The sequence below is a fragment of the Musca domestica genome, unplaced genomic scaffold (genome assembly GCF_030504385.1).
Source record: "Musca domestica strain aabys unplaced genomic scaffold, Musca_domestica.polishedcontigs.V.1.1 24, whole genome shotgun sequence".
In the NCBI taxonomy this organism is placed as follows: Eukaryota; Metazoa; Arthropoda; class Insecta; order Diptera; family Muscidae; genus Musca; species Musca domestica.
The window spans coordinates 7,780,924-7,792,836 of record NW_026712272.1 but is presented as its reverse complement, the minus strand read 5'-3'; the positions used below and the strand labels follow the sequence as shown (position 1 = coordinate 7,792,836).

At 36.6% G+C, this 11,913-nt stretch overlaps 1 protein-coding gene across 2 annotated transcripts in view; it reads left to right on the top strand.

Moving 5' to 3' along the window:
- Positions 1-1,534: 1,534 nt before the first annotated feature.
- Positions 1,535-11,913, top strand: part of LOC101887729 (nuclear protein localization protein 4 homolog) — a 53,068-nt gene continuing 42,689 nt past the window's right edge. The window contains exons 1-4 of one of the 2 annotated variants that reach the window (XM_005179985.4): positions 1,535-1,882; positions 10,841-10,984; positions 11,050-11,139; positions 11,205-11,377. In XM_005179985.4, the coding sequence (XP_005180042.1) occupies positions 1,859-1,882; positions 10,841-10,984; positions 11,050-11,139; positions 11,205-11,377 (431 nt within the window). In that variant the 5' untranslated portion in view covers positions 1,535-1,858. Of the gene's footprint in view, positions 1,883-6,713; positions 7,055-10,840; positions 10,985-11,049; positions 11,140-11,204; positions 11,378-11,913 lie in introns of those variants that run through there. The other variant, XM_005179984.4, reaches the window with a different exon arrangement.

Genomic DNA, 11,913 nt, shown 5'->3' with positions numbered 1-11,913 from the left:
ATTTCTACTTTTGGTCTAGTAGAAAAATTTCAGGCGACTTACTTTGATCTCCCAACTCATATTGTCAATTTTAAATAGTAAATGCATTAGCAAGGGCTTTTCCGAAACAGCTGATATTTTCGGCGATTTTTAATTATTTTGTTATTTTTATTCATTGGAATGCCAGTGACTTTTTTTTGCTTAAAATCCCAACTCTTTAAGAAAAAACAGATATATTCTCAATTTAAAATAATAAATACTTTTTAAATATTAGGTGTGTCTGGTTACTTTTCCTGCAGAAATTGTCCAGTAACTTCTTTCTGAGAGAGTAAGGTAGTTTTATTCTCTTTTGCAAGGAAAATTTGAAAAGTAAACAGACGGTATTCCTGCAGAAGATTGCAACTAATCAGCTGATTTGTCAAAACAAACCAATTTGTCCCCCATAAGGAGAATTAAAACAAAGGAAGCAATACTAATTTTACAAGTTTTTTAAATAAAAATGTTGGAAATAGTCTTTTATTTCCTTATTACATATTAATATTTACGTTTTCCACATTTTTTAAAGTTTTTCTCCAAAAACAATTAGTCTTTCAAGTTTCAAAAAAAATATTTTCAAATTAAAAGCACAAAAAAAAATAAACAAACAATAGAAAACATCTGATTGAATGTCGATAAATGAGAAGAAGAAGAGTTGCAAGTGATTGCAAGAAGAAATTTTTCCAGCAAGAATTTGCAAACTCTCACTGAAAGAACTGTCAAAATTTCTCTCTCCAACCGCTCTCTTTTGCAGAACTTTTGGGTTAACAGACGACTTCCAGTAACAATTTGTAACAATTGTTACAAACTTTAGGGTAACCAGACACACCTATTATTTACAACAATTAACAATGGTTTTTGCGAAACAGCTGATATTTTTGGCGATTTTCAATTATTTTGTTATTTTGAATGCCAGTGACTTTTTTGCTTTAAATCCCAACTCTTTATATAAAATCGGATTTATACTCAATTTAAAATAATAAATACTTCTCAAATATATTTTATTAATTTTATTCCAACAATTAACAAGGGCTTTTGCGAAACAGCTGATATTTTCGGCGATTTTCAATGATTTTGTTATTTTGGCGGTTTTCATTGGAATGCCAGTGACTTTTTTGCTTAAAATCCCAACTCTTTAAGAAAAAAAAACTGATATATTCTCAATTTAAAATAATCAATGCTTTTCAAATATTATTTATTTATTTTTTTACAACAATTAACATTTTTGGCGATTTTCAATGATTTTGTTACTTTGGCGGTTTTCATTGGAATGCCAGTGGCTGTTTTGCTTAAACTCCCAACTCTTTATAAAAAAATCAAATTTGTACTCAATTTAAAAGAATAAATACTTTTCAAATATTATTTATTTATTTTTTTGCAACAATTAACAAAGGTTTTTTGCCAAACAGCTGATATTTTTTGCGATTTTCCATGATTTTGTTATTTTGGCTGTTTTTGTCGCAATGCCAATGATTTTTTTGCACAACTCAATTGGCCACACTTTATTCCCATCGTATTTGACAGCTAGAGACATCAAAGTGAATTTGCGATTTTTTTTCTGTCTAGGTGTTCGATTGTTTTTGGATTTGGTTTTTTTGTTCTTTGCAAGGATTTGTGGATTTAAACAAAAAAACACATCCAAACGTAATCAATTTTGTTTAATTAAACAACAACAGCGAGACACTTGTTGACGAGTGCCGTCGTTTGACTCTCTGAGAAACAAAAGAATTGTTAAATATCCTGAAAACAAGGCGAAACTGAGCAGAGCACCAGCAGCAGCAGAGTATATTTTGCATGAAAGTGTTTGGAAGTGAAGTGGAGAGTGATTGCGGCCGCAGCAGACATGTCGAAACCTGGTCAAAATATTGTAAGTGACGAGCCATTGATGCGTTGCCTACCTACATATGTTGGGCATTGTCCATATTATTATTTAATAGTATTATTAACATGAAAACATTAAAGCTGTGGCTGTGAGTGTTGCCGGCATCCTGAATTTAGTGTGTGCGGTTGTGTGTGTGCGTGTTCTATATTGTACAATGCAGAAAAATGCAAGAGATGCGATTGCTGACTTGTGACCTGTAACCGGCAGACATTGAGCCACCAAGGCAGAAGATGGGTTTGTTTTGCATGCGCAATCAAATCGGAACAGAACTGCTCAATATATATGCTTTTCATAAACTTTTGTGATATTTGAGGAAGATGAGAAACAAACGTATTGCAGATTTGTTAAACATATCAGGAAATTTGGAACCACTTGATTTAGTTAGGGACGGACTCCATTGCTGATGTTAGCAAATGTAACCCTAAGTGTGTCCGATTTGTAATTACATACTATATGAGATTTTAGGGGGAACATCAATATTTCCCAAGATATGAACCGGTGTATTCTTGTGAAGTTATTTAACTCCAGATCCTAACAGATTAGGGTAAGAATAGAAAATCACTTCAATATATATATTCTCTTCATATTATTAGTTCTTTGTTAAAGATAAAATCTCTCATTGCAGATGTGGTTAATTTAGCCCTGTGCCACAAGGAGCGCATACATATTATAACTATATGAGATTTTAGGTGGAAAAATCAATATTTTCCAAGATGTGGACTTCAAATTTTCTATAAGTAAGTTTTACTGACCGATCAAAACTATTTTCCCAAGGAATTCCCTTTTTACGAGACATGAACCTTCAGAACAAACACCTTCAAATCAAAATCTCCAACATATATATGGACCCGGTTATTTGATTTTTGATCGGCATAGATAATAAGGATATAATTTGCTTATCCATTCAACTGGTTCTAATTCTCATATCACTGGCTTCAGAAAATATATTAACTGTGAATGTCACTATTATAGGAAGGCCAGTGTGTCGGCTATCATTAGGAATGCATATGTGAAACACCATCGCAATAAAAACGATTAAATTTATTTTTATACCCTCCACCATACTATGGAGGGTATATTAACTTTGTCATTCCGTTTGTAACTCCTCTAAATACTCTAAATGTCATACCCAACAAAGTATATATTCTCGATCAGCGTAAAATTCTATGTTGATTTAGCGATGTCGGTCTGTCTGTCCGTCTGTCTGTTGTAATCACGCTTTCTTTCGAACGAATTGAGATAGAAGGCTAAAATTTTGCAGACATGTTTTTTTCCAGTAGGCAGGTTAAGTTCGTAAATGGGCCATGTAGGTCCACGTCTTCGTATAGTCCCCATATAACGGTACCTCCCTATATACGACATTTTGATGATTTAAGCTACATTATTCACCGTTTATTTCAAGTTTTGAATTTGAATATGGTAATGGCTTATGACAAATAATGCCTATGTAGTCCAATATAACGGCTATATTCCGTATTTTTAAAATTTTAAGAGATTTTTTTAAGGATTTTATTTTTTGAAATTTTACAAAATTCGTTCCAAATGGTGGAGGGTATTCAAAATTCGGCTCGCCCGAAATTACTGCTTTTGACTTGTTATTAACTAAAGTTCTTTCCTCCTGATTTAAATACTTTCATTTATGCCCTGATTCCGACAACAATGACTAGGCAAAAAAAAACTAAATTTGTTAACAGAAGTCTTTGCTTTTAGCCATGGACCGATTTCGCAATTTATGTTTCATTGTCCAACCAATATTTTAATAATATCTTAGGGTAGGTTCTCAATTGGGTTTTGTAACGGCAATAAATGTTGAGTGTTCCTTTCAGGTAATCTAGTTCTAAATCCAAGTTCAAGGGCAATTACAGGAACTATGGGTCTATATCGCACGCTGGGCAGACGTTTCGCACATCTTAATCAATTCATGCCCAAAACGAATTGAGACAACCGCTCCATTTTGAACGTAGTTGGATCAAAACTACCCTAGGCAGCCGACTTTCTTTGGCTGCAAGGGAAGGGGCAGTGGAGTCCGAGGACGACATTCATACTATAGGTGTTAATGGCATCTGTAAATGCATGAATACCACTCAGACCTGCCTAATGGGCTTCTTGACCTAGAGGCTCTTTTTTGTAGCGCCTGGACCTCTCTCTCTAGACCCTGCAGGATCTTTCTGGCACGCTTGGGTGGGCTAATTTTATCCATCATATCATGATTTGGATGACTTCTACGGTAACACCGAGCAGGTTTTAATATCATCTATAAATGCATGAATTACACTCAGACCTGCCTAATGGGCTTCTAGATATAGAGGCTCTTTCTTGTAGCGTTGTACCTCTCGCTCTCTCTCTCTCTCTATACCGTGCAGGACCTTTCTGGTACGCTTGTGTGGGCTAGTTTTATCCATCATATCGTGGTTTGGATGATTTCTACGGTAACATCGCACGCTGGGCAGATGTTTCGCGCATCTTCATCAATTCATGCCCAGTTGAACCAAAACTACTCTAGGCCGACTTTCTTTGACTGCAAGGGGAGGGACAGTGGAGCCCGAGGACGACCTAGACCTAGAGGCTCTTTTTTGTATCGCCTGGACCTCTCTTTCTCTCTCTAGACCGGGCAGGATCTTTATGGCACAGTTGGGTGGGCTAGTTTTATCCATCATATCATGGTTTGGATGACTTCTACGATAACATCCGAGCAGGTTTTAATATCATCTGTAAATGCATGAATCCCACTCAGACCTGCCTGCCGTGCAGGATCTTTCTAGCACGCTAGTGGGCTAGTTTTATCCATCATATCATGGTTTGAATGACTTCTACGGTAACATCCGAGCAGGTACTGTAACGAAACCGTACGGGAAGGTGTCATGAGGAGGCACTATGTCGCAGTTCTCTGGGCAGCATTCTGGTCGCATAGCTGGACACAGACCGAGCTATCGCTTTATAAGAGGTCAACAAGATCCTGCACTTTCAGATGTGTTGTCATTCCCGCAAACCATGTGTCCCTTGATATAGTGGCGGAGAGACAGATCGGTGGCGGATGAAGTTTTCAAAACCCTAACAGAACCATGGTCCGTGATTTTGTTCGAACTCGGCCTGGACCAAATGAATCCGGAGCAGTCATTTAGGGACATGTTGCTCCCAAAGCAGAAGCACTTTCAGCTGTGTTGTCATTCCCACAGACCATGTGTCCCTTGATATTGTGGCGGAGAGACAAATCGGGGGTGGATAACGTATTGAGAAACCGGACAGAACCCGAAGCAGTCATTTTTGGATATGTTACTCCCAACATAGAAAAATAAGCACGAACATATATGCACAGAGGTATCAGCCGAGGTGTTTGACTAAATTGCTTTCGGGTCCTGCATCCAATGTGGTGGAGCAATTCTTGACGTTATATATAACACTTGGTTTAGTTTTCACTTCGTTTCCTCCCCATTTTGGGTGTCACCTCTAAAATCTGAAAATGAAAAAAGGCTTCGCTCTGTAACAACAAGAAATGTGAAGTTGTTTGTGTCAACGAAATCGGAAATGAAATCGGAATGATTGCATTCGTATCAAGAATCAAAGAATATCAGGGAAAGTATTTTGCAAAAAAAAAAAAATGGAAGCAGCAGAAACAGGTTGTTCTACGAAACAATTTTAAACCGCAAGAGAGTCCGAAAGGTTACTGCGGAAAATTGTTAGAAAAACTCTTGTTTTTTTATAACCTAGACCACAGGGTATTATGTCTTTCACTTTCTGAGTTGATCTATGTATGTCAGTCCCTCCGTCCTTCTGTCCATGTATTTTTGTGAACAAAATACAGGTCGCATTTATTATCCCATTGAGATGAAATTTTCCGAACAATATTTCTTTGGCCCAAGGACGAACCCTATTGAAATTGGTGATAACCGGTTTAGATTTGGATATAGCTCCCATATATATCTTCAACCGATTTCGGGTTAATTGTGCACCAAATGACCAATATAAGTCCAAATGACCTGAATTTTGGTATATCCGACCGAATTCGGCTTTGAAACAAGTACTACATTAAATTTGGTGAAGATCGGTTTAGGTATATCTATAGCTCCCATATATAAGTTTCATCCGACTTGGTGTTTAAGCCCCCCCACATTCGTAATTTGCTTTCGCCAACAATGATATTTGGTGCCAGATACCTTATAGAGCTCGGAAATGCCTCTGCTTAATTTTATCAAAATCGGTTTAGATTTGGATATAGCTCCCATATATATCTTCAACCGATTCCGGGTTAATTGCGCACCAAATGGCCAATATTTGTCCAAAATTCGCGAAATTTGGTACGTCCGACCGAATTTAGCCTAGAAGTAAGTACATTAAATTTTGTGAAGATCGGTTCAGACATAGCTATAGCACCCATATATTGTTTCATCCGATTTGGTGTTTAAGCCCCCCACATTCGTAATTTGCATTCGCCAATAATGATATTTGGTGCCAGATACCTTATAGAGTTCGGAAATACCTTTGCCAAATTGTAATTTGGTTTTATTAGGAGAAACCATTTTGGGGAAACCATAACCTAATTCAGGGCCCTTGAAATGTGTCACTAAATGCCTCCATCGCTCAGATTTATTGATGTGATATGTCACCTTTTTAAGACAATTATAAAAAAACGACAATTACTTGTTTTTTTTTTTTTTTTTTTTGTATTCTATTCCCATATATTTTCGTTTTCCTTTCGATGATCTTAATTATCATAACATTTATTTTTTTTATTTTCCGCCAACATATACTCTATTCAAAGATATTGTAAAAGCAAAACAAATGGTCGGAAAATGCGCATTTTTTGTCCAATTCAAATTCAGTTCGTTACGAAAATTGATGGTGAACGGAACGATTTTTAACATCATCATATAAGGCCCTCAGGCCTTATTTAGCAGCTATTACCCAGCTGTGTATTACTTAACGAACATCTAAGGATTTGAAACAAGAAAATAGAAAAAAAAAAAAAAAAAACAACAAAACACACTACACCGAAATCATCATCCACGGCGAATCATAGGAAATATTCAATTTTGAAAATTTCACAAAAAGGAAAACGTCATCATGGCTGCCATGGAATTGGAGGCATTGTTCTATAGAAAACGTAATATCGTTTATGCTTTTGTACGTCATCGTTTCTTTTTGATGTGCAAACAATCGGTAAGCATAGCAGCAGCAGCACTGAATGCTTGACATGTCTTGTGGGTGTTCGTATGTCTGTGTGTCCACCGTGTGTATTAAGTGCATGAGTGAGTGAGTGTCGCGAAAACAAAAGGAAATCCGAATTTCCTCAAATGATTTTTTTGCAACTACAACGGCAGCAGCAGACACTGAGGTGATGATCGCCACACCGAATCACTTGCTGATTGCATTGCATTTTTTCTGCAATGATTTGAATATTTTTCTTTGTTTCCTTTTTATTTGTGCCACACTAGACCACAGAGATTTTTTTTGGATTCATATATCTTGCCATTACAGTAAGGCGACGGCAGGAATTTTGTGTATAGATCCAAACCGAAGCCACTCTATAGCAAGTTTCTATGGATATTAAAAATACCTTGAAAAAAATTACAGTCAAAAATTCGAATTGGAACTCGATAGTCCCGATTTAAGAAAATTCTCAACGATTCTGGAAACAATGCCCATTAATGAGACAATAACAATCAAAAAAGTTGTAAGTTCGGCCGGGGCGAACTTTGAATACCCTCCATCGTTGGAAAAAATTTGGCAATTTCCAAAAAAAAAAAAAATAAATAAATAAATAAATCCGTTCAAAATTCTGTTCAAATCTTAAAAATATGGAATGCAGCCCTTATATTAGGGTCTATACGATGACGTGGACCTGCATAGGCAACTTTTGTCATAAGTCATTAAAATATTCAAATGCGAAAATTGATCAAAAATCGGTGAATAATCTAGCTAAAATCATTAAAATACCGAATATCGGGAGGAGCCGAAGACATGGACCTGGACATACAATTTTCTGCCTTAGGCTGTAGAATCCATTATGAACCTCAAATACCAAATTTGAAACAATTCCGGTGAATAATGTCGCTAAAATCATTAAAATACCGAATATCGGGAGACAGCCTTATATGGGGGCTATACGAAGACATAGACCTGCACAGACAATTTTCTGCCTTAGGCTGTAGTATCCATTACGAACTTCAAATACCAAATTTGTAATAATTCCGGTGAATAATGTTGCTAAAATCATCAAAATACCGAATATCGGGAGGTTTTGTTAATTGGGGCTACACGAAGACGTGGACCTGCACAGACAATTTTCTGTCATAGGCTGTAGTATTCGATACGAACTTCAAATACCAAATTCGAAACCTTTCCAGTGAATAATGTCGCTAAAATCATCATATTACCGAATATCGGGAGGTACCGTTATATGGGGGCTATACGAAGACGTGGATCTGCACCGACAATTTTCTGTCATAGACTGTAGTATCCATTACGAGCTTCAAATACCAAATTTGAAACCTTTCCAGTGAATAATGTCGCAAAATTACCAAAATACCGAATATAGGAAGGTACCGTTATATGGGGGCTATACGAAGTCTTGGACCTGCACCGACAATTTTCTGTCATAGGCTGTAGTATCCATTACGAACTTTAAATGGCAATTTTGAAACAATTCCGGTGAATAATGTAGCAAAAATCATTAAAATACCGAATATTGGGATCTACCGTTATATGGGTGCTCTACGAAGACATGGACTTGCACAGACAATTTTCTGTCATGGGCTGTATTATCCATTACGAACTTCAAATACCAAATTTGAAATAATTCCGGTGAAAAAATGTTGCTAAAATCATCAAAATACCGAATATCGGGTGGTACCGTTATATGGGGGCTATACGAAGACTTGGACCTGCACAGACAATTTTCTGTCTTAGGATGTAGTATCGATTACGAATTACAAATACCAAATTTGAAACGATTCCGGTGAATAATGTCGTTAAAATCATAAAAATGCCGAATATTGGAGAGTACCGTTATATGGGGGCTATATGAAGACGTGGACCTGCACAGACAATTTTCTGTCTTAGGATGTAGCATCCATTACGAACTTCAAATACCAAATTTGAAACAATTCCGATGAAAAATGTCGCTAAAATCATCAAAATACCGAATATCGGGAGGTACCGTTATATGGGGGCTATACGAAGACGTGGATCTGCACAGACAATTTTCTGTCATAGGCTGTAGTAGCCATTATTAACTTCAAATACTAAATTTGAAATAATTCCGGTGAATAATGTCGCTAAAATCATTAAAATACCGAATATTGGGAGCTACCGTTATATGGGGGCTATACGAAGACGTGGACCTACACAGATAATTTTCTGTCATAGGCTGCAGTATCTACTACGAACTTTAAATGCCAAATTTGAAACGATTCCGCTGAATAATGTCGCTAAAATCATCAAAATACGGAAAATAGGGAGGTATCATTAGATGAGGGCTATACGGAGACGTGGATCCGCACAGATAATTTTCTGTCTTAGGCTGTATTATCCATAACGAACTTCAAATACCAAATTTTTAATAATTCCGGTGAATAATGTTGCTGAAATCATCAAAATACCGAATATAGGGAGGTACCGTTATATGGGGGCTATACGAAGACGTGGGCCTGCACAGACAATTTTCTGTCTTAAGCTGTATTATTCATTAGGAACTTCAGATACCAAATTCGAAACCTTTCCAGGGAATAATGTAGCTAGAATCATCAAAATACCGAATATTGGGAGATACCGTCATATGGCGGCTATACGAAGACGTGGACCTGAACAGACAATTTTCGGTCTTAGGCTGTAGTATCGATTACGAATTACATATACCAAATTTGAAACGATTCCGTTGAATAATGTCGTTAAAATCATAAAAATACCGAATATCGGGAGGTGCCGTTATATGGGGACTATACGAAGTCGTTGAGCTGCACATACAATTTTCTCTCTTAGGCTGTAGAATCCATTATGAACTTCAAATACCAAATTTGAAACAATTCCGATAAAAAATGTCACGAAAATCATCAAAATACCGAATATTAATACTTTGGATAACGCGGATGTTTCCACGTACTTTGGATAAACTTTTTATGACATTTGGATAACACGGATAATGTTCACTTGCACTTTGGATCACATGGATATCTTTTTCATGCCATTTGTACAACCAGGATAATATTTCCTATAAAATGGATAAAGTGGATAATTTTTCCTTGTGCCTCGAATAACATGGATAATGTTTCCCCGTACTTTGGATAACATGGATAATGTATCCACGTACCTTGGATAACGTGGATAATGTATACAGATACTTTGGATAACGCGGATAATGTTTCCACGTATTTTGGATAATGTTCAAATGCACTTTGGATTACATGGATAACTTTTTCATGTCATTTGGATAACACGGATAATTATTCCTAGTAACGTGGATAATATTTCCCTGTACTTTGGATAACATGGATAATGTATCCACGTACTACGGATAAGGCAGATAATGTTTCCATGCCATTTGGATAACGTGGATAATGGTACCACGTTTTTTGAATAACGTGGATAATTTTTCTCTTCATGCATTTTTGTAATTTAATTTTTTTATTGGGCCGGGTAACCGACAGCACAGTGTAATCATGATCTACAAAAAAATCAAAAAAAAAAAAAAAAAAATCAAAAAAAAAAAATCAAAAAAATAAAAGGAACGAAACAAAACAAATCGAAAATAGTGGTGCACATGTTGGCAACGTTAAAGCATTTTTTTTTTCCTATGGCATGGGACAAAAATAACAACGTCTTCCCACGTCGGCTTGTAAATCGATTTGATTGTTTGTAAACAAAAATAGATGTAATTGTCATCATTAATTGCGTGTTTTCTTCTCTTTCACTCTTTATCGTGATGTTCATGATCCTGACGCCGACCAGTTGGTACGTGTGCAATCTCCGGAAGGCATTAAACGCATTGAAATCTCACCCAAGGCAAATCTAAAGGATCTTTTCGAGTCGGTGCAAAAAGCCCTTAAAGTAGATGGATTCGGTTTGTTTAAGGAGAGGAATCTCACCAAGGAGGTAATTTGGAAAATCCTTACCAAACTTGGCCGTAATTATTTCTTGTTTTTATTCTTCCATTTTAGATCTATTCACATACGTCACAAGAGGTGGGAAGTGTGCTGAAACATGGCGATATGATATATTTGAAACAAATGGCCGGTACTTCTTCAAGGGTAAGAGTTGCCTTCGAATCCTTGCATCCCAAAAATCTCGATTTCTTTTCCATTTATTTCTCTAGCGTACCAGCACCACAGCAATTGATAACTTCACCAGTGCAAAAGCCATTACCAACTCTGCAACAACAACAAACAGCAGTGATTTTAAACCCTCAGCCGCTGTCAAAGAGGATGAGGTTGACATCTTGCTGGCCAAGGAGGATGGGCTAATAAAACGTGAAAGAGATAGCAAATTGTAAGTTTCGAAAATATATCCGCATGGATATTGTTCTCATTAAGTTTGGATATCGTGGATACTATTTCCATGTCATTTGGATAAAGTGAATAACGATTTTATGAGTTTTCAATATTGCGGATAATGTTTCCATGTAGTTTGGATGATGTGGATAGTACAGGGTGAGATAAAAAAACTGCAACAAAGTCAAACGCCATAATTTTTAATTTTTTTTTTTGAGTGAAAGCAAAAAATGTCGGTGATAGCATCAAATTTTAGAATAAGTCTTAGATTTGTTTGAATTGGTCACCTTTGGCACCATTCATGGCCTTCAAACGGCCAATGAAACCATCATACTTTGCCCGAATGTTGCTCTGCGATATTTGGGGCCATTCCCGGCGAAGTGCTTGCTTGAGGTGATCGATACTTTAGTATTTTTTAGTGCCAACCTTGCTTTCTCCAGAAATACTCCAGACACAATAGTCCAACGGATTGGTATCGGGAGATTTTGGTGGATACTGTCCTGTACTGGAAATGAAGCGAAGAACCTCATTTTG